Genomic DNA, 24,300 nt, shown 5'->3' on the forward strand with positions numbered 1-24,300 from the left:
GGGCCCATAATGGGAAAGACCCGTTTTGGCGCCAAAACTGTTCTCAAGTCACAATAAATGACGAAAAATAAATTACCCGGTTTGGAGCTCGTAGAAGAGCCTTTGAAGCGCCAGAACCCAATTGAATTCCTTTGGAATGTCGGGATCAACTGGGATGTTGAAAATTGCCTCCCTGATTGTGGGCAGGAAGAACAAACTCTGGAGAAAGGAGTTGAGGTAGCAGGTGTTTAATTGGTTCACGATTCCCATTGGTACTGAGTTGTAGTTGTCTTTCTTGACTTTGGGGGGACAGACCTTGTCACCTTTTGCCACCAACGAGTCAGTGCTGTGCTGCCACTAAAAATATGACACGTGCGCTTGGGGGGGGGTGGGATCCACAAACTGAAAATATCTGTTTTATTTTCTGTTTCGCCCCCACTCCTCTATAGCTAAGTGGGTATATAACTTAACTCTCAGGCACGCATGCTTTTTTTACATAGTAACGTGATATAATGATAAACGCATAATTTATAATACGGGGTCATAAAACACTGGGGGGGGGGGGAGAGAAGAGGTCCGCGGAGGAGAGAAAACAAAACTATTGTAAACTCTAGATGGGTTATGTTGAAACTTGGTTCGAGTGAATATGAATGAAATGCATCGAGCCAAGATATAAAAGATCTTAATCTTTGACTGATCATTGGATTCTTTGTCATGAAAAATCTTGGTATTTTTGACGATAAAATACCTAAATTCTTGAACCTGGAGTAAAAATCTATCTTTGACGTTATGTTACGGATCTATTCTATTTCGCCCCCCCCCCAGTGTTTTTTATATATAGCACGTTACTATGTAAGAAAATAGCACGTGCGCCTGGGGGTCATAAAAAATTTATGCTCACTAAACTGGGGGGGGGGGGGGGGGCAAAAGAGAATAGATCCCGGAATCCAATTTCCAAATCCCGTACTTGAATTCCACCATGTGTGTAATTAAACTTCGGAGAATTACTGTAACAAAATTCCGCAATATGGGTAACTAAATGGAAAAAATCCACAATATGTGTAATTAAGTTCCAAAATGTGTAATTGAACTCAACAAGCTGTTCCTAAATTCCACGGTTTTTAACTAATTATGTTCGTAGTTGCGATTAATTTTAATCGGATTAAAGCGACGCTGACAAGCATAGTTTTAAAATTATTACCTTATTTCATTTTCGGTTAACTAATATTTGCTATTTGACATCCAAAAAAAGTCAGAATAGAAAAAAGGGTCACTTTTCAATAAACATGGTTAATATAGGTTTAAAAGAAGTTGGAGAAGTTGGATAACTAATTTTTTCCGGAAAAATCGCCCACAGTTTTGATCAAACAACAATGAACTTTGTCACATTCAAAAATTAAATTTCGTCCTGCAGTCCTCCTGACATAACGAACATTTGGATCTTTTCCGTTTGTGCCCCTTCAGTACGTTATGCTACCCCCAATTGCAAAGCACGTGTCTACATGGCAAATCATTATGTAAAAACATGGCACGTGCGTCTGGGGGGATGCAAATAATAAGCACCCACTAAGCTGCGGGGGCCACAAACGGAAAAGATCCAAACATTTTAAAATCTTTTCCGTTTGTCCCCCAGTGTGTTATACACCGCAGTTAAAAAGCCATTACAAATTAAATTATTATATAGCAATTTGAAACGCGCACCTGGGGACGCAAATTATATGCAACCACTAAACTGGGGTGGGGGCACAAACGAAAAATACTCAATTTTTTAAAACAAAACATAGAAAAACAACCAATGCTATTAAAAGAAGAAAAATCTTTAGAGGGTGTTTTGGCTAATCATTTCAGAGCTAATTTCGGCAGACAATGAAATTCGTTAAAATCAAAACCCAAATTCATTCATGGAAATTTGTAGTGTGAAATCAACGATTCTCCAAATTTCTAATTTTGCGGAAATAGAGGACTAATTCCCTCCAAAATAGCGTTGCTTTTGAAAGTAACTCAAAATTGTGGTCAAAATCATATCAATCCTGTTTATTAGCATAGCAAAGTAAAATTATGATATATTCTGAGTCAAATTTGTCTCAGGTAATCCAAAACTAATTTTGTGCTGTAGTGCGACGTTGCGCAATTCTTCTAAATTTTATTTCTTTCAGAATATTTGCAAAACATTGGAAAGAGCTTAGCTGAACAGAAAGAAACAGCTGAGAAAAAATAAGCTAGAAACCCAATGACATTTATACAATTTGTTTTCTGAGTACTGGTACATGCAAAACAAGATCAAATTTCATAAATATTTTAAGTTCTCCGAAAAAGGGCATTGAAGAATTTATTTCGCCGGATTTAAAAAAAAAATGGGAAATTTTTTTCGAAGTAATTTTATTATAGCTCAAAATTATTTGTTAGAAAAGTCACTCTTAAATTTAAAATGTAATTGATAAAAGCCAAGAATCCGAACCAATCTCCGATCCACAAAAATTTTTTCAACTTTTTCACGAAAAAATAATGTTCCTTAAAATATAGATAATTTTACTTTTAACGCATTTCAAGCCATTAATTGTGTTCTATCGTAAAAGCAAGCGACTGAGAACACAAAACATGGCGACTAAAAAATTACTGTTTGAGAGGTGAGACAAGCGGAAGCAGGCAATGCATAAATTTTTAAAACATTTGAAATAAGCAAAAATTTACTAATAATTCGGTGCATGCTTGTGTTCACGCATGCTTCTAGCTTAAATTAGTTCCAGTTGTCATCATAGTACGTGCTCATATATGAGCCTCGCCCTCCCCGAGTTTAATAGTCAGACGTCATGTAATCGGAAGCCCCCATGTGCTCCCTCTCTCTGATGCCGCAAGTATACCACGCACTATAATTCCGCTGGAAGCCATAGATTTTGGTGGTTTAAATTGGAACGACCCCATGTTCGTTTCAGTCTGGGATAGTTGGATGGTTGAACAACATCCAAAAACCCTTCAGCCTGTGTAGTTTTAAACTTTGCTTGCAGGTTCTTAAAAAAACGTAGCTGGCATATTGCCAAAAAACCTGCGAAATCTTTGTGCAATTAACCCACGTGTACTTGTTATGCCTGTAACTGATTTAGATCAACTGCTTGTTGATTGTCAAAATGCCCTAAAGACAATTTCAACTGGAGTATTCCTATTTAAAATATCTTAATAAAGTTTACAGAAAGCTACATGCAAATTAGGAAAGGACGATTTGAGATTGAGGGAAAAAAGAGCGACCAAAGAATGAACAAAAAACTGTTTTCAAGGCATGCGGCAAATTATGCAAAGCACGCAATACTGTCGAATTGAATGATTGATAAGGAAGCTGATTTCAAGTGAGCTTGACGTAAAAGAAATAATTGAAAGCAGCATAAGATGTCCTGAGTTGCAAAATTTGAACAAATTGACAACATTGTGACCTGACAACTATCCTCTTTAAAGTAGCAGTCTCGGATAGTTAGCAAGGCATACAAGATCATTAGAAAAAAAATGTGTGAAAGGAGTCTTACTCTTATTAATTTTATTTTGATTACTAGCGTTGAGACAGCCATTTAACCTCTAAGAACCGCTTTTCACACCATAATTATAAGTCTCCAAAACAGTTTCTGTGGATCGCATACTTGGAGACGTGAGCTGAAAAACTCAAGGTGAACTAAATGCCCGCGGGGCGTTGCCTGTTTATCCCATTTTTGAGGACAAAAAGCCAAATGGTTCAGACGAAAAACTTTGTTTGAGATTGGTACAAACTTTGTTTGAGAGCAGTTAATCATGATTCATAAATACATCTACAGCATCAGTTAGCAAAAATTAAAAAAGCAAGCAGAATTCAGATTATGAATAAAATTTTTCAAAAAAGACTGTTATCAAGACAAAAACAATAACAGCTACAAATGGAAATTTTGAACAAGTTCAGTTGCCGCTTTTAGAAAGTCAATGGGACCTGTCTCTATTGCGAATAAAAGACAGCAACAAAACCGACTAACGTCCGGCAAGTGGTTGGCTTCGGTAGTGGTCACTTTGGTCTTAAGAGGTTAGCAGTAGGGGGCGCTGTACCGGGTGAGGGGTTGAAATTGGGAAACTGAGTTGTAAGGGCGCTTGTGGTGGTCCAGTCCACCAATAAATTGCTACTGCATAATTATTTTGACTTTTCGTTGAGAATACACCTCTCAATTGATTTCATTGCCTGTACAAATTAACTGCTTACCCTGTTGTTCGGATTCAAAATTTAGAGATGATATTACTGTAACTAGTTCCATACTTAATACTATTAACCGATAAACTTAACAATAGAACAACATGGTCGGAAATAGGGAATGTCAAGTGAGTAAACAAACAGTTGTAGACCAAACCTATGACCTGTAGTTTTTCAAGCTAAGAAATAAATTCAGCGAAAACACAAGCACATGCAGAACCCTCAATATCTTAGATATTCGAAACCAAATATCGCCAGACAGCTAAGAATGTCAGTAAAAGATTGAAATCAGTTATGCTTTATTGGTGAGCAAAGGAGACTTGTCATGTATACTAGAGGGTATGGGTGGTGCGAAGGTTCAAACTTCTGACTCGATGGTCGTACTCCTAGTATATGCTATCTTTCTAAGCCTGATAAGTCTCATAAAAGTATTTAATGATCTAAGTAAGTAAATTTGACTAATTGATCTAGTTATAAGTTTTATATAATCTTTATAGAAATCGAACATAGATAAATTTACAGCTCGAATTTACTAACTCTAACTCGAATTGTTATCAGTAACTTATTATTCCCTTTTGAATAAAGTCCTGACTTGAAAATTATCTCTAACTATTCGTTATTCGATATAGTTGAGAAGATTGGTTTAGTAATTTTACTTTGGAAATACTTTCGTTTTGAGATTACTTTCTCGATTTGGAGATATTAAATTCTCAGTTTCTCTGAGTTATTAATTCTTAATTTTTCAAAGTTGTGATTCTTTCTTTGCTATATATAGTTCTCAGAACGGGATAGTTCCCGTCCTGCTGGATGGCAAAATGTCCGTTTGGCTGGACGGACATTTTGTGCAATATGAATGGTTCAGCTAATTACATCATTCTATTTTTAGAATGATGTAATTTGAATACTTAGCTTAGTTAAGCTAAGTATTCAACATAAACATTACTTCAGTACATCCCGACCCGGTCCTTAGTGGGGGTAAAAAGAAAATCATAGCATCAATAAGGGTACACATATAAATTTTAATGTTTACAGATAAAAAAAAGACAAGTTATAAATTTTAAGGTTTACAGATTATGTAAAAAAAAGTTTTTGTGCCTTCTCCCTGGCTCAGAGATTCGAAAAATTGTCGTTACCTCGAAAGTCTCCATGTCGATAGTCTCTTAGTTCTCTCAGCAGGTTTTCGTTGCGCTGCTGGAGCTGGAAATTCTTGTAACGTTCCTTGAGGAAATTTTGCTCGAGGTTTCGAATGTAGTTGTCTTCTGAGCTGTCGAGGTTTGCGGTTAGGAAATGAAATGGGACAGAGATGATTTGTTTATCGATGCCTAAGTTCTTCGCTCTGTAAGTTTTTGCTTTGGGGTTATAAGAGATCAGTCTGTATAGGTTAGCGTGGTTTTGCAATTTGTAGTTCAAGCTCATATCATATTTTGGGTGCCCCTTGAAGCTTGGGTTGCACACTAGTTGTTCGGTTTTGATTCTCTACCCAGTGAAAAGAGTGGGACGAGCGGGGTTGTTGATCATAATATCTACTGCTTGATGCTTAGAATTGATTATTATGAGCGTGGGGGGATAAGAACGTTGAAAATTTTGATTCTCACGTTCGTAATATTGCCTAGCTTCAGTTTCATGGGGACTAAATTGGTTGTGTTGGGGAAATTTTTGTTCATAGGATTTGTTATTATTATTATTATAGTGTTTATTTCCGTATCTGCGGTTGTCATATCCACTGTTAGTATTATTTGGGCGATTCTGGTTATTAAAATACGGCTTACTGTTAGTCTGCTTTTTGTAGTCAGTACTGAAGGATGTCTTTTTCTCCTTTTCCTCAGTGAGTTCTCTTTTCATCTTTTTAAATCCTTCGTCAATCCTGTGCTTAGAGCAGTTAGAAATGGAATGCCCATGATTACGGCAATAATTGCAAAAGCGTGTGTTATTTGGTCGTCATTTTACGTTGGGGTCTTTAAAAGAACCTGAATTAATAGCGCTGACTTCGTTATTTCTCATTAGGCTAGTAAGCTCTTTAATTTGTGCTTCAAGGCTACTGATTTTATCGTTTGTTTGTTTTACTGTGCCGTCAGTGCTAACAGTAAATGTTAAGTCTTTTGTTATTAAGTGATTTTGTATTTCGTCCAATGTTTTATCCGGATTTTCTATTCTGTATTCATGAGCTTTGCGCTTTAAAGATGGGGGTTGCAGGCCTCTAATAGCAAAGTCAATATACTTTTGCTCTCTTTGTCGCTGCTGTATTGTTCGTTCAGTAGCGATTTGGCCAGGATCAGTTAATCTTGCGGGTATTTTTTCAGGCCATCCTCTATCAACAGCATGCTTAATTCGGTGGAAATAATTTTTAATTAATTCCCCTTCCTGTCTGGTTGCTCCTTCAACTTCAAGTCGATATTTGAATTGGTCACGACTATCTGTGAACCGGTTTATGAAATCTCCTTTTATTTGATCCAGAGTTCTTGTGGGGTCAGTAGTATTGAACCACTCTAATGCGGTTTCTGTCAGTAAGGATCCAAATAGCGCTTTGCGTCTATTTTGGTGATTTGCTAAAGCGGCAGCATCTGTAGGTAATGTTGTGCCCAAAGAGAAGTTTATTTTTTGTTCTACAGAACTCCAAAATTCATTTGCGTTTTGTCTGGGGTCATTTCCCGAGAATGTAACAAGTGACATATTCGGATGGGAGAGAGGTGTATCAGCAAGTGTTCTTACTAATGTAGCAATACCGGTTGTTCCAGTACCAGTGCCACCAGTACCGGTGCCACTTCCAGATCCTCCGCCTGAGGCCATTAACTTGGTTTATTTTTTAAAAGTACTTAGAAGATAGAATATTTATACGAGCTTCACTGGTCGCACCAGTTTATACTAGAGGGTATGGGTGGTGCGAAGGTTCAAACTTCTGACTCGATGGTCGTACTCCTAGTATATGCTATCTTTCTAAGCCTGATAAGTCTCATAAAAGTATTTAATGATCTAAGTAAGTATATTTGACTAATTGATCTAGTTATAAGTTTTATATAATCTTTATAGAAATCGAACATAGATAAATTTACAGCTAAAGTAATGAGGTTATTAAAGTTAAAAGTTAAAGTTATAAAAGTTAGAAAGTTATGAAAGTTAGAAAGAGGAGAAGGTCGGGAGAGTTAGTAAAAACTTTACTAACTCGAATTGTTATCAGTAACTTATTATTCCCTTTTGAATAAAGTCCTGACTTGAAAATTATCTCTAACTATTCGTTATTCGATATAGTTGAGAAGATTGGTTTAGTAATTTCACTTTGGAAATACTTTCGTTTTGAGATTACTTTCTCGATTTGGAGATATTAAATTCTCAGTTTCTCTGAGTTATTAATTCTTAATTTTTCAAAGTTGTGATTCTTTCTTTGCTATATATAGTTCTCAGAACGGGATAGTTCCCGTCCTGCTGGATGGCAAAATGTCCGTTTGGCTGGACGGACATTTTGTGCAATATGAATGGTTCAGCTAATTACATCATTCTATTTTTAGAATGATGTAATTTGAATACTTAGCTTAGTTAAGCTAAGTATTCAACATAAACATTACTTCAGTACACATGACTGAGACTAGGTGACAAGATTATGAAAAGGTATTTCGGAAACGGGCAATTTAAAAAAAAGATGAACGTTAAATTTTCGAAGCAAGTCAACAATGATGTGCTATATATGAAAAAATAAGCGGTTTCCATAAAAAAACCGCGGTGTTCAACAATTATTAACTCTAAAATGGGGTATGTTTAGAACGCGATACGAGTAAACGTTACCACGACCCAAAAACCCTTCAGCCTGTGTAGTTACAAACTTTGCTTGAACGTTGTTAAACAAATAAAAAACATAACTGTCCTAATCCATGTGCTTCTGTCTTGTCTGTAACTGAGTTAGACTTATGTATTGTAATTTTGCCTTAATGTAAACCTGAGCTGGAGTTTTGCTATTTAGAGATCCTATTGAAATTAGCAGAAGGTTGCTTGCGAAATAACAACAGTCACCTCAACTTTGAGGTAAAAAAGAATAGCCAACAAATGAACAAAAAACGCTCTCTTTGAGGCATGCAGCAAATGACACAAGGTACGCTAGGATTTCATAAAAAAATCGAATGATGGTAAAGAAAGTTGTTCCTAAAGGAATTTGACGTCACTTCCGGTGTAAAGAAATAATTAAAAATTGCAGGAAAAGTCCTGGATTACAAATTAAAACAAATTGACGACATAGTAACCTGGCAATTATTCTTGTTTCTCAATAAATATTCTTGGCAGTTAACAATGTGAACAAGATTCCAAACGTTAAAAAAATAGGAAAAATATTTAAAAAGTCTAACTTCTCGGATTTTCAAATTAAAACTAGCGTTGGGACATTCATTTGAATCAGTAAAATAATTTGAATTTATCTAAATCACTACGAGATGATTTTTTAAGGAAAGCAACAACTTTGTAAGAATCCAATAAACAACTGAAAAAAGGCGACAAATTAAGCGTTGGCGAAAAAAGTGGTTTAAAAAGGCTGTTAATGACGTAACTAAAAGTGTGCCACCCTGAAAACAAAATTGTTTATCATCTCTCATGAACACAGGTACGGGAGCGAATTAACAGAAGTGAAAACAGCTGCAAGCAAAACTCAGATAAATACTCAGATCATAAGCTACCAAATAGAACTTTTGAAAACGTTCATTTTCCCTATTTAGAAAGTCAATGAATTCTGCCATTAGTGAGAATAAGTGACAGCAACATAGTTGACTAACGTACGGCTAGCGTTTGCTTCGTCAGTGGTAACCTTGGTTTTAGGGGGATATCAGTACGATGAGGAGCATGAATTGGGAGGTTGAGTTAGAGGTGTGTTAGTATAGGCTCCAGTCCTTCAAAAAATGCTCCTGCAACATGATTTTGTTTTTTAGAAGTTACAGATCTTCAGAGAGATAATCACCTGTAAAAATTGCTTGTTTATCCTGTTTGTGACATTGAAAAACAGAAAACCGATCATGCAAAAAAAGCATTAAAAAGACCCCAGAACCATTATAATTACTGAAAACTCTTTTTGAGAGCCGTTAAACACAAATTGAACAACAAATATCAGATACTCTGAAAATTGAAAATTGTATCTCAAGATCACTCAAACCAACAACTGAAACTTGTAATGTTTACGATGCTTCAATTATGCCAGTCTAACAGTCAGGGTCGGCCTATTATTACTGAAACTAGTTCCTTACTTAAATAATGAACAACATTGGCACAAATCAAAAGGAAGTCATGTAAGGAAAGCCATCAATTTTAGACCGAACTATGAAATCAGTTTTTAATGTGCTTTTTGTTTTACCTGTAGTTAGTCAAAATTTCCAAAGAAAAAACAAACACAAGTAAAATTCTCAATAGAGCAGATTTTTAAAACCAGTTATTGTCAAATTGCAAACCTTGAAATCGATGCGTAGATTCAGTTAAACCTCATTAGTGAGCAAAGAAGATTTGTCATGAATGATAATAAGTGGCAGATTATGAACAGGTGGTATGTAATTTGGCAAAACTAAAATAGACCAAGGATAAAATTTCGAAGCAAGGTGGATCAAAGTCGTTGGAACCCTTCATTATAAATTTAGACCAACCCGGTTTGAGGAATAATGAGAAAAATATGTAAGATAAGCTATAAAATGTTTTTTTTCACCGAAAAATTCGTACAAAATTCTGCGGTGAAATGCGGTGAAATTATGTAATTTCAACGCTAGAGTAAGCGGTGAACTTACAAAAACTCACCACATTTCACCGCCTATTGCAAGTTAACTAATAGTTTTAATTGTTTCTCATCGAATATCCAATGAGACCAATCATTTAGAACAAAGAAGAGCAAGCGCAACAAAAAACTTCAAATGGCAACACCAAAGAAAAACACTAAAATTTTCAGTGTTCTAAACAAATGCATTTATCCGAAATTATCACAAAGGTGTAGGTTTTAACACCTTATGTCATACTCAATTAAAAACTGAAAAAATAATAAAAAACATAAAAATGCCGCACGCAAAATACCTTATTTTCAAAAAAAAACGAAAATTGCTCAAAGGTTCTTTTCCTAACCCATTTTAAAAGCATTTTTAGAAATTTCACGCTTTAAGTAATTCGGGTTTTTGCTCTCTTTCCTACTTCGGCTGAACTAAAATCACACTACTCCAATTTCGTGAAAACAAAAAGTTGAAAATTTGACTGGAAGCATTCTGGAAATGATACGAAGTACGGTTTTGACTCCACCAAACCAGTAACTGACGTCAACATGATCTCAACGTGGCGGATTACTGTCAGTGGAGTAACTCGTTCGAGAGCAATTAACAACAGTTAAGCCCAATTATATACAGCTCCCCTCAGCTATCGCTATGGCAACTAATAATAAATATTTACAACAGTCCGAGGAGCTTCCAGCATCTTGGAGTCTCTGGACCCAAAAGTGGCCACATACTCCCCCTCCTCAGAGACGGCACTTGGTTCGTATGTCTGGTCATTGGCCTCTAGAGCTATGGCATTGTCCCAGGGTTGGTACGGGTAGCTGTACTCCGACTCCCAGGGTTCTCCCCCCTCCGGATACTCGTCCTCGGACGAGGAGGAGGTGGAGCTGCTCTCTTCAGCGTAAAATTGGGCGCACTCGGCTGAAGAAATTAAACTGATAAATTGCTGATTTTATAGTCTTTCTCCTTAGAGCTACTTTCCTCACCCGGGGCGAGGTGTCAACGCCATTCAACGCAAAATTATGTATAAAAACAACACTCTTTCGGAAGTTAATTCTCTTTCGTTTTATATAGCAACGTTCAAACAGGCAAAAAGTATTAGATAGCAACGTGTAAGCAACGATCAAGGCGACTATAAATCATCACGAGGCAACGTATAAGTATTGTTCGTACATAGCAACAAGTGTTTTTTAGACGGCAAAGTCTTTTTGCTCATTTAACTGGTATCAGTCTATCTTTGATACTTGAGATCAAAGCTGGTCACCATTCTATTCAAAACAGTGCAAAAAACCGAAAATTATTAAGTTCAAACGAGCCTTACTTGATGGCTTTGTTTATTAGGTTTAACGAAATTATGTTAATTGCACTTTTTCCGAGCTTTGTACGTAAATTTGAACGTATTTTATTCAATTCGATTGCTTATTTAAATACTGGATTCTGATTGGCTAATAATCTCTCGCTTTAAATCTATTTAGTTACTAACATCCTCCGGCCCAGAAGAAGATGCTGGGAGAATTGGGACTAATTTTACAAGCGGGCGAACGAGCGATCCGGAGGACGTGCGCAATACGGCGGAGCGTGCGACGCTGTCAGAACCGTAACGGAGTTCAGTGATCCGAGCAGTGGGGTAGTAACCTCTTGGGTTTGTCTCTTCAACTACCCAAACCAAATCACCGGTCTTAAGGTTATGCTCGGCAGGCGTCTGCCACTTGGAACGTCGGTTCAGCGCCGGTACGTATTCTTTGATCCAACGAGACCAAATGGCGTTAGCGTAAGACTGCGCGCGGGCGTAACGTTTACGGTGATCAAACTCATCTACACCAATGATGGACGGGAGACTACGTGCTTGGTTACCGAGGAGAAAGTGATTGGGTGTTAATGCGCCTAGGTCGGATGGGTCGGCGCTTACGGGTGTTAACGGACGTGAATTAAGTGCATGTTCGACCAGACAAAAAGTGGTACTTAAAACCTCATCTGTGAGGCGACGTGTTCCAAGGATTGTGTAAAGTACGCGCTTGAAACAACGTACTAGCCTCTCCCAGATGCCACCTTGGTGTGGCGCACTGGGCGGATTGAACCTCCACTTGATGCCTTTGTGGGCAAGTTCGACGGCGATGTTGATGGTATTCCACTTCTCAATATTCTCGCGTAGTTCTTTTTCCGCGCCAACAAAGTTAGTGCCATTGTCTGACCAAATAATGGCCGGTGTACCCCGACGGGAGACGAACCGCTCCACTCCCATTACACACGAACTGGCGTCCATGGACGGAACGATTTCAACATGAACGGCACGAGTAGTTAAGCATGTGAAGAGGAAACCCCACCTCTTCTCGGTAGTCCGACGTACAGTAACGTAAAATGGGCCGAAGTAGTCGACCCCGGTGTTCGTGAAGGGAGGAGACTGGTATGCGAGTCTTTCTACTGGGAGGTCAGCCATAAGGGGTTGAATAGTGGCAGCGCGGAACATTCTGCACGTGACGCAGTTGGATTTAATTGAACGCAGTGAGGATCGTAATTTGAGGATGGTATAACGTTCTTGTACTTTAGCCCGCAGGTAATCAATACCCTGATGATGATGTTTAACGTGCGTGTGCCTGAGGAACAACTTTACAAATGCATGGCGTGCGTCCAGAACGATAGGATGTTTTACATCAAAGTCAACTTCGACCAACCGCTTGATGCGGCCTGCCGATCGGATTAGACGATTTGGCCCAATAAAGGGAGAAAACGGGGCAATACGGCTACTCCGTTTAACGGGTTTGTTTTCGAGAAGATCTTTTCTCTCTGCATTGAATGACTCCCCTTGCACAAGATACTGGAGATGACGCTCGGCTTTGTCAAGCTCCGTGGGGTCTATGATGCTACCATCGACATTACGGTAGCATTCGTGAGAAGGTAACAAGCGGAGTACGTACGCTGTTATCCGTAGCAACTTCTGATAAGAACTGTACTTATCGAAGGGAATTAGTTGCGAGGGCGGTTCCTTAGTTGACTTGGTTACGGATGCGGCCAATGATGTATTTGTTTCATCAGTTTCCTTTGTTACTATACCGAGTTTGATGTTATTAACTACTTCAGTGCTTGGTTCGAACGGGAATTGCTTGGTTCTTAAGAAATCTGGACCTCTCACCCAGCTACTTGATTGCAAAACCTCAGCGGACATACCACGAGTGCCGGCATCTGCCGGATTATCGCTTGAGGCAACGTGGTTCCATTCGTCAACGCTAGTGTGTTCTAAGATTTCGCAAACACGGTTTGCAATAAATATTGGGTGCTTGGTTGCAGAGTTAAGCCATTGCAAGACAGTAGTGCTGTCGGTCCACATGAAAACCCTGTTGACTTTTACTGTGAGAGCTCGACATATATCTTGTTTCAATCGAGCGGCCAGTAGCGCTGCCTGTAATTCCAGCTTTGGAACAGTCATGACCTTCATAGGTGCTACGCGAGCTTTACCCAGGACAAACGCAAGCTCCGTTTGGGGCCCACTCGAAGTAGTTACTCGAGCTCGGAGAAATGCAACGGCACTGAAAACTTCTTGGGAACTATCGCCAAACATGTGTAGTTCCAGGTGTTCAAAGTTTCCGGAAAAGTAGCTCCTTGGTATAGTGATTGCGGCAAGTTTGGGTAGTTCTACACTCCATTCGAGGAACCTTTCAACAGTGTCTTTTGGTAATTCTTCATCCCAGTGCTGCCCGCTGACACGCCAGATGTCCTTTAGTAACAATCGGGCACCAACAGTAAATGGTGCCACTAGGCCGATGGGATCAAACACCTTAGACACTAGGCTCAATACCAAGCGTTGTGTTAAAGACTTAGTTACTGTACTGGAGGTACCCCGACTCACAACTAGAGTATCATTGTTGTGATCCCATTTCAACCCAAGCACGTGCGAAGAATCCTCCTTAGGTGAGGCAATTACTTTTGGTTCGGTAGACTGAGTTGACCCATCAATTCGATCAGCCAGATTTGGTACATTGCTTACAAACTTAGTAAGCTTGAACCCACCTAGATGGAGAAGATGCACCAACTCCTTCGATCTTTTGAGAGCCCTCTCGGGTGACTCCACCGAATCCAAGTAATCGTCCATGTTGAAGTTTTCTAGGACGGCTTTGGTTGCTTCCGGGTACTGATTAACATTGTCTCGGGCCGTGCGTTGCAGTGCATAGTTAGCGCATGTGGGTGAGTCTTTAGCCCCGAATATATGGCGCGTGTATTGATACACTACAACATTTGTTGTGGGGTCCTCCCGCCACAAAAAACGCAGTGATGGCTGGTCCCAATCAGGGACACCCACTTGGAGGAACATACCCTCGATATCTGCGGACACGGCAAACTGATGTTGACGGAACCTAAGTAGTACGTGGATTAGGTTTTGGAGCAGGTCGGGGCCAGTGAGCAAAGATTTATTCAAAGAAGTACCGTGGAACTTTGCTGCACCATTTAATACCCTACGCACTTTTCCCGGTTTGTTCGGATTGATTACGGGATGGTGTGGTAGGTACCACTCTCTATCCGACCGTTGCTCTACCTTGTGAGCATCAGGGACTGTAATCAAGTAACCTTTTTCCAAGTCTTCACGGATGGTATTAGCATAAGTTTCTTTCAATGATGTATCTCTCGATAGCCGCTTTTCGAGAGACTTGAGCTGTACCAGTGACGAAAAGTAGTTATTCGGGAGCTGGGTGTTGTCATCAGCCCATAACATACCGACATCGTATCTTTGGCCGTTATGGAAGGTTGTTGTTTCAAGTATTTCCTGCGCGCGAGCATCCGCTGCGGATCGTGGGTCAACTTGCTTGAACGCGCCGTACGATTCCATATCATACCAAGATTTAACCTGACAAGCTAATTCAAAATCCTGTTCAATATTGGCTTTGAAACACACCGAGACTAAACTTGAACTTGACGGGAGTGGGCCACTTAAAACCCAACCTATGGGCAAGCGGACAGCGAACGGTGAGCACTTTTCGTCGGCTGAAAAATACTCTAACGGGCGGATGGCATGGTAGACATCCTGTCCAAGTATCATCTCAATTTCTCCATAGCTATATTTTACTGGATCTAGAACTGCCAAATGTGGGTAAGTTTCTTGCATGGACTTGACGTCAATGATGTCAGAACCTACGTTTAATGTTTCTCTCACGTAGGGACGCACAGTGAATGCTTCGAAGTCTTGATCTTTATGAGGCGTCACGGTCAATTGAACCACTTTTGTGTCTATGAGTTCTTCCGTGTTTATACCCTTGACGGTCAGTTTTAAAGCGGTACCCTGCAAACCGAGTCTAGCTGCGAGACTATCGGACACCCAAGAGTTACTGCAAGCGGTATCGCATAAAACCAACGCCGTAGTACTAGTGCCAGAAGAATTAGTAAGTTTCAGCTCCGTGACCTGAAGGAGGCCTTTGACATCCGTCACGGAAGACAAAGTGGTTGTTTTGCTTGGTTGCTGTTGACCAGTAGATGGCCTACTAGTACCTACATTTGACTTCGAACTATCGATGTTGTTGTTTGTTGAGGGTTTAGCTGGAAAAACCCTCTCAGCTCCATGAAGTAAGGTGTTATGGGAGCTGTGGCAACCATCTTTCCTACACTTACGGGGACTTGGGCATTGCCTGAACATGTGTTTATCACGCAAACAAGAGAAACAGAGCTTTGCCTCAGCCACGACCTTGGCTCTCTGTGTGGGGGTCTTTTCCTTAAAAACAAGGCATTCCCACAACCGGTGGCTGCCTTTGCATACAATGCAACTAGAGATTGATGTTGACGGAGATCTCTGTTGCGGCTTAAAGTTACTCTTCTGTTGCGTATTTGCAGCAAATGCCTTTGAAGCAACTTTTGATCTGGTTACTGAGTTGTTGGTATCCTCGGTCTTTGCTTTAAGTGCGGTATTCTTCATTAAATCGTGCGCTTCGGCCTTCTCTTTTAACCAATCGTTGAAATCAAGAAGAGTAGGCTTCACCCAATGCTTTTTGACAGTGAAGAGTGACCATGACTCCTTCATATTGGGTGGTAGCTTCTGTACGGCGGTGTTGAGAAGCGCAGCACTCTTTAAATCCGAATCGTATGACAGCGATTTAAATACCCCGACAAGACTTGAAATGCACCCCGAGTAGTTAATGATGTTATCGCTATTGTGCATCTTCAATGGTGGAAAGCTGTTGAGTTTGTCCAAATGTGCACTTACGACCGCCTGTGGTTGGCCAAATTTACGTTCTAAGGTCCTCAGTGCGTCTTTGTACATTGCGCCGCAGTAGGCGAACTCAGCTATAGCTGTTTTAGCTTTACCTGTAACGAGGGTCTTAAGGTATGTCAACTTTACATCATCAGTTAAGGACTGAGAGTCAATTGCGCTTTTAAACTGACCATACCATTCGTGCCACTGTAGAGGATCCCCACTGTATTGTGACAACTTCCATTCGGGTAGTGGGTCATTCCTCTTGCTAGATAAGGCGTCAGTGAATGCCTTAATCAAGCTTGCATTTTCAGATGCTGGCGCTGGAGGCGTGGGATGCGGTGGGCCACCCCAACACAATGGTATCGGAGCAGTATGCCCGTATGTTGGATGTATAACCGGCGTGACGAAAGGTGGCACGATGTTAGTAGTTGTACTAAAGGGGTTAACAGGGATGCTACAGTTAGCTGCGTAGTTGCTTTTTGGATTATGTTGTGCACTCATTTGCAAGATGGGATGGATGATGGTGGGGTCAGCTGTGGTTGGGGGTAGGTTCGGTTGAATGTTTTTGAAGACGGTTGCATTATTTGTCGCCTGATTTACGTTTGTGGGGTTATTCTGAGGAAATCTCCACAAGTTTAAATCGGGGTTACGATTAAGGGGAAGTTTGGGTGCGGTTGGGCATGGTAACAGGCGGGCTTGAGGTGAATGGACAATGTTTTGTTGTGGAATGTTGGGGACGGGTAAGTATGTTGCTGTGCTTGCTGGAGCGGGCGACGGAATCACGGGAGGCTGAGGAATAAATAATTGTTGAGACGGGAATACGGGAGGCGGGTTCGCGAGTGGGTTTACAGGTGGAGGGACCTTATGCGGGGAATGGGCAATAGGGACTTGTGTTCGGTGTGGAATGTTACTTTGAGTTAGATTCTGTTGTTGTTGAACATGAGGCATTGACATATGTAATTGACAAGGTACACTGGAGCTTTTTGGACCCAAGAACTGATTTACCTGTGGGTTTGCTGAAAAATCAGGTACGAAAATGGAGTTCGTTGGTGCCATAACGGGTGTTGGTGGCCGGGGAGGTTGCATAGGTGGATGAGGTGGTGGGAGTTCGACATTTTGTACGTCGACTGGTACTTGGTTCACTTGGTTCACCTTACCACTGCCTGAGGGACTATGTGCTCGCTCAACCCTTTGATCACTGAGTGATTGTTGTAGTTGAGCCTGGAGGTATTCCCGATACAAAGCTTCTTGCTGAGCAATAGAAATTGCAACTCCTGGCCGTGTGTACTGAGAAAGCATTTCAAGGTGATTCAAGTTACCGGCAACATTATTTGTGTTTTCTGGAGGATTACTATGGGCAGTATCTTGAACAGGGGGGTCAGCGGTTGCTGAACCAGGACGAGAAAAATTTAACTCACTTGTGGCACTCAATGACTTACCTGCTGGAACAGAATTTACCCAATCCTGAACAAGTCTCTGACTTCTATCTGATCCCCTATCTTTAAGCAAATTCAGTTCACTTGAGTGGTGACTAAACAATGAATGATTATCCATTAATTCAGCCTCATCTAGTTTAGCTGCGGCGACACGCTGGCGGTGGTCTTCCTCTAATTCTTGAATTGCCATCTGCTCCAATTGTATTTCAAGCTCTTTTTTTCTCATGGCAATTTCGTGTTTTTGTTTAGCGAGGCGCATGGCAGCTTGTTCTTGTTTCTCGGCCTCTTCGCGTTTTAGTTTTGCCATTAGAAAGTCATGTTTACGCTGGCTAGACATTGACGATGCTGTTCGACGTGAACTTCTCTTCGACTGCCCTTGAGGGTTAACGCCCTCATATACGGTGTCTCGGTGAGTAACTGAGTCAATATAGCTTCTAGCCGCAAGCAAGAAATTATCATTGTTTTTAGTTACATCATCCAACCATTGCTCAAGGACAAGGTAAATTGATTCCGGGTTCTCGGCTTTACTGGCCAAGTCAAATAGTTCTTCATTTTTCTCCACCAGTTTACTGAAGACATCCTTCAACTTAGAAACCAAGCGTTCAACCTTAACCCTCCTGTCTTGACGATCTATGGCATCTGTGATGTCCTTATGGATGTTACGTAACTCAGATTCCAGATTAGATCTTGCATTAAAGAGCTTTTTCAATTTATCTTGCTGTTCGGTCATGATATTGAAATGGCTAGTTTATCAATGTAGGGTAACTTTCAAACAAACACGTGGAATGCGGGTTATACCGAACCCAAATGACGACGACTTGATAATCAAGACGTCGAAGAGCAGAAAAGAAGTTACCGAGTAATGAATTACTCGGCGAAAGTGAGTAAGAAATTATAGAGTGCGTCTAACGTGCTTGAAAGCAACGTGAGACTAAACAGGAACACAGGCAACCGGGTAAAGAGGACTGGGTGGACGAAGCACGACGAAACGGGAAACGAAGCGGACGGGGCGGGAAGGACGGGCGAACGGCGGGCAACGCAACAGGGAACGGAACGGAACTGGCGAAAACGCGGGTAGTAAACGGGCGACGCAACGGACGGGACGGAAACGCTGAACGAGCGACGCACGAAGAAACGGGAAACGAGACGGACAGAACGGAGGCGTTGAGCGAGTAGTACGCAACGAAACGGAAAGGCGGGTCGGAACGGGCGGGAGACGATTACGCAGCGAGCGGGGAGGTCGGGAACCACTATGCTAGCAGACCACAGCCACAAACTCAACCACACAAACTAGCCGTAACTCCAGAACAAACTTAAGTCACACCCTAGGAAGGAGGAGAGATGCTACTGCAAGAGACAAACTAGCACAAGTCATTATGGGGCTTAATATATACAAATAACGAACTAATTTACGGCAAAGCTGTAGTATACTAAATGGATGAAAAGAGCAAGAAATTTACTAGCCGTAACTCTAGAATAAACTTAAGTCACACCCTAGCAATATTCAAACCTAAACAACCGATCAGCATACCAACAATATTAAACAAACTACAGCAAAAGTTAATTAATATGCAGCGCTTTTGTAGTCTATGAAAGCTGGAAAAGTGAAGAAACAATCTAGCCGTAACTCCAGAATAAACTTAAGTCACACCCTAGAAGGCAAAACCCTAAACCAACTAACATTCATACAGTTACACGCAAACATACAGCAGCAAAAATCAATATACTACAACAGGAAGGCTAGTAAATTAGTAAAGTTGAAAAGTCGAAGAGCAATCCAGCCGTAACTCGAGAATAAACATAAGTCACACCCTAGAAAGCTGTAAGACCTGAACAACAAACCAGCATACTAGCATACTCAACATACTACAGCAAAAACAATAACATACTTCATCACATATGACGTACTATACCGAAATCCGGAAAAGTAGCGTAAGAATACGAAAAGCGAAGTTTTGGGAGAGCGACGTTATTGAGAAAAAAAAACGAAACGCGGAGAATTGAAAAGTTAAAGGACGAAAAGGACGCGGACGGAACGGTACATAAACGAGCGACGAAGAAAAATTATGGTGATTCGATAATTTTTTTTTGTTGGCCGGAGGTTGTGCAAATTTTCACAACTTTTTTTGTGTTAATTGAGTTTCACTCAAATTACGAACCTTCTTGCTGGAAAATTGTTTTTTTGACAAATTTGTCAAAATTTTATACTTTTGTTCATTTTTTTCTATTTTTGGTCAACATTTCTGCAATTTTTTTGAATACGGAACGGTAATCCAGTAAACTATACGGTTTTATGCCTGAAAGTACGGTTTATCAATACTCGATATTGATATTCTATGTTTTTTCGAGTTGCATCAAAATTGACCAAAAATTTTCAAAATTGGACATTTAAGCATTATATTCTCTCATTTTTTTCTATTTCAGAGGTTATTTTTGATATCCGAACCGACTTGAACACTTTTTACAAATTTTCGATAATCCGACCAAAAATTTTCAAAATCGATGTTTTTTCGTCTCAAAAATTATGTTTTTAAGGTTAATGGTGACCAGTAACAATTCTACCTAGCAAACGATTGTAATCCGTTAATATTTGACCAAAAAAATTCACAGGTTGGGTTTGCCGTCTAAATCAAATAACTAAAGAATTATGTCACAAGAATATCACGAAAAGAAATAAAGGTTCCGTCTTACAGTTTTGAAGGAATCCCTATTCAAGTTTGTCAGTTTGTTAGAAGCTGATTCTGGGGCCAATTTCCGCACAACGGGGCAGCTGGAGGTCCACTCTCTCTTCAATTCAACGTCGTCTGCATTCTCCGATGGTTTCTTTGAACTGAACTATTCATGTTTCATTGCTTCCAACTGCTCGTACGACACGGCCACACATGGCACGGGCATCGTTTTAGCAAGAGATTCAATCCAGCGCTAATGTAGACATACTGAAATTTTCCGCCAACAACAAAATGACATTGAACTTTTTTACAGGTGTCACATAGTGATGGATATCTCCTTTTCCAGCCTCCATTCTAGCTCCCTGGCTTTTCTTAGTCACTGGTTTCCACGGAGGGGGAATCACCCACTGAGCATACATGTTCTCCTCAATCTGCGCATTTACTGCACTTCTTACGTGCTCAAAATGCTCGTGTCTAAAGTAGCCTCCACTCAATGCAACAACTCCAAACTGTTTGTTCCATATTGTATTTTTCTTCACATTCTCGTGTCCCTTGTGGGGCGCCAATGTAAAGGTGTAAAGTAAAAACAACACTCTTTCGGAAGTTAATTCTCTTTCGTTTTATATAGCAACGTTCAAACAGGCAAAAAGTATTAGATAGCAACGTGTAAGCAACGATCAAGGCGACTATAAATCATCACGAGGCAACGTATAAGTATTGTTCGTACATAGCAACAAGTGTTTTTTAGACGGCAAAGTCTTTTTGCTCATTTAACTGGTATCAGTCTATCTTTGATACTTGAGATCAAAGCTGGTCACCATTCTATTCAAAACAGTGCAAAAAACCGAAAATTATTAAGTTCAAACGAGCCTTACTTGATGGCTTTGTTTATTAGGTTTAACGAAATTATGTTAATTGCACTTTTTCCGAGCTTTGTACGTAAATTTGAACGTATTTTATTCAATTCGATTGCTTATTTAAATACTGGATTCTGATTGGCTAATAATCTCTCGCTTTAAATCTATTTAGTTACTAACAATGTAAGATAAGCGGTGAATGTGGAAAATTTTGTAAGATAAGCGCTGAATGCGGTGAAATTACATAAATCAGGCGGTGAATAATTGCATGGAAGCTGTGAAATTGCATAATTTCACCTCTGAATTTAGCGATGAAATAACATAAATTCACCGCTTTGAATAAAAAGTGTCCAAATTATGTGAGATAAGCGGTGAATGTGGTTAAATAACAAACTCACCGCTTAACTTAGTGGTGTAATTGCATAAAATCACCAATCACCGCTTAGAAAAAAGATGATGTTCTAGATTCCCCCACCCCGTTAAAGTCACCCCTAATCTTACATTTTTTGACACTTTTTTCTAAGCGGAGAATTTATTTAATTTCACCACTAGAGAAGACATGCTGGAGGTGTGACGTTCGAAATATAAGAAAATTAATGTAAGAGCTGAAACATGTTTTAAGCTGTGAAATGTGGTGAAGTTTTGTAAGTTCACGGCTTCCTCTAGAGGTGAAATTACATAAATTCACCGCAAAATTATGCACAAAATTAGCGGTGAAAAAAACAACTTTTCATCGCTTATGTTACATAATTTTCCAATTTTTCCTCAACCCGGGCAGCCTAGTGGACATATAACATATACTACCAACAAAACAACAACCGATTAACGTTTGGTGAAATGCTCTGGTAGGTAGCTTTGGATTTGTCAGTAGGTAGCTACATTTTGGTGAGGCTAGCTTTAGTTTAATTGAAGGGGCGTGATGGGAGTGCAGCGAGGGGTATTGGGGGATTGGGGGAGGACAACGTTGGGGATGGGGGGTCTTTGGCTGCACTGGGCCCTTACGGTCTGAAAGATGTGCAGGGTTGTGGATTGGGGGAGGGGAGCTGATATGGGGCGTGGGGGATGTGTTGTGAGGGGGGATCAACCTCCAAGAACCGCCCTTCACAATATAAGTACAAATCTCCAAAACAGTTTCTGCGAATGGCATACTTGGCGACTAGTGAGTTGAAGGGCTCTAAAAGCACTTGATGCCCTCTGAGCGCCAGCTGATTATCCCGATTTTGGGGACAAAAAGTCGAATGGGTCACACAAAAGTCAAGGGAAAAATCGCATTAAAAAGACCAACAAGACAAACATAATTGCTACAAACTTCGTTTGAGAGCAATTAAACGACTAAGGTCGGTTAAACTGCTCTGTAACAACCCATGAGCGGTTGGCTTTCGTGGTAACCAACTGAGGCTTAAGAATGCTAGTATTAGGGCTTGTTATGGGGTGGGGAGTGGGGTTGCAGAATCGATAGGGGTGGGTTTAAGGGAGTGGGTTGCTTCAGGAGATGGGGGGCATCAAGCGTTGCGGGTTGCGGGAAGAAATGGGGCGTCCAAATTGTCAGGCGGAGGAAGGTGGGCAGGGAAGTGGTGGTGGTGGTAATGGTGGGGGACATCAAATGAATTGATGTCTCAACAGAATAGTAGCGCCCGGGCGTTACCTGTTTATTCCACTTTTGAGGACGAAAAGTTAAAAGCGTCAGCCGAAAAATCAGTCCAGTTAAAAATGACATATAAAAACCACCGGAGTATTATTAGTACTACAAACCATTGTGAGCAAATAATTTCCATTACTATACTGTAAGGGGTGCTACATTGGAAAATGCCCATTTTTTTTCTTAAAAAAGCCTGATAGCAAAAATATTTAGTGAGAGCAAAAAATTGAACCAATTTGCCAGTGATTTATTTATTAAAATGTCTTTGAAGATGGATTCTGGCAAGACATTCGGCTGATTTTGCCCGCGTGGAATTCGGTAACCTAGTTCGGTTATTCTGTATAGGGTTAAATTCGCAAAAATCGATTTACCAAATTTTGTACTGGAAAACCCCTCACTGTTTGTTTGTCAACCAATAATAAACTTTGACAAAATGGTCTTAATATGAGTGGTGTTGCACCTGCAGCCCTCAAGATACAGATTTTTTCCATTGAAACCTCATAAAGAAAAAGACCGATGCAATTATAATTATAACACAGTGGTGGTTCGCATTATAGCCCCCAACCTTATTGGTTATATAACATAGAGTCCCCCAATCATGGTAATTATAGAAAAATGGGAGCCATAATTTTGTGAAGGGTTCTTTTTGTTGGGGGAAAGACCCTATAAAAGTACTGAGAATTTCTTCGGCAAATAATGATTAAAACAACAATTGCGAGCAATGATTTTACATACAATACAAAATATAGGCTAGAGTTATTTTTAAAGAATATCATTAATTAAATTTATGATTAACCAATTACATACTAATTGTGTTAGTGTACAGATAACAATTGCGCATGTTGAGAAATGAAGCTACCTAAAAATTGGATTTGAATTACATTCAGCACGGATTTTAACAGACAATAAAAAGGAATTGGGTTACGTTAAAATTATGAAGTCCATTTGCGAACTTTGTAGCCTGGACTCGGTGATTCTTAAATTTTCTAATTTTGCGAAATTCGGTTATTCATTTTTTTTGGAAAATCTCACAATGTTTGAATGTGTCGCAATTCTTCGAATTTCGTGTTAATCCCAAAATTAAGTTACAGTTTCTGTCAAATTTGACCGAGGTAAGTCAAGTCTGTCTTTGTGGTGCAATGGAATCTGGCAAGAATCTTGGAAAACTTTTCAGTCAATAAATAATTCTTCAAAATTATAATAGATGTTTAAAAATTTCCTTCGATGGTAATTTCATGACATAATCAGAGTTTTCTGACACAAAAAATATAATTTTCTTTTATGCCAACCGTCTACCCTAATTATTGGGTGCATATTATTTGCAACGTTGAGCTCATGCTCGGACGATATAAGCTCTGTAGCTCGGGAGTGCGTAACGTGTAGAGATGGCACAAACGAAATAACAAATGAAAGTTCAAGGTTGATGTTTTGCAATAACATGTTGCAAGTTTGTCCTTAACTGTTGCTTTTTGCGGTACAAACACATATTCAAAAACTGAAAATGTTCAAGGTCAAGCTTTGTTTTCTATCATCCTTGGCAACAAAGAGTTACAAGAAAAAGGTAAATTAGCTGTATTTCAGATTTCGAGTTCTGTTATCCTCTCAAGTCTCCTTTCTAATTATCAATGCACTT

General features: G+C 39.9%; 1 protein-coding gene across 1 annotated transcript in view; it reads right to left on the bottom strand.

The window, feature by feature from the left end:
- The window catches only part of LOC142354097 (ubiquitin carboxyl-terminal hydrolase 7-like), a 116,554-nt gene that overhangs the window by 86,254 nt on the left and 6,000 nt on the right, over positions 1 to 24,300 (bottom strand). The window contains exons 3-4 of the mRNA XM_075406369.1: positions 10,568 to 10,812; positions 77 to 336 (exon numbers count right to left, since the gene is read on the bottom strand). Coding sequence (XP_075262484.1) covers positions 77 to 336; positions 10,568 to 10,812 — 505 coding nt within the window. The remainder of the gene's footprint in view (positions 1 to 76; positions 337 to 10,567; positions 10,813 to 24,300) is intronic.

This window comes from Convolutriloba macropyga, chromosome 15 (genome assembly GCF_964194025.1).
Source record: "Convolutriloba macropyga chromosome 15, txConMacr16.3, whole genome shotgun sequence".
Lineage (NCBI taxonomy): Eukaryota > Metazoa > Xenacoelomorpha > Acoela > Convolutidae > Convolutriloba > Convolutriloba macropyga.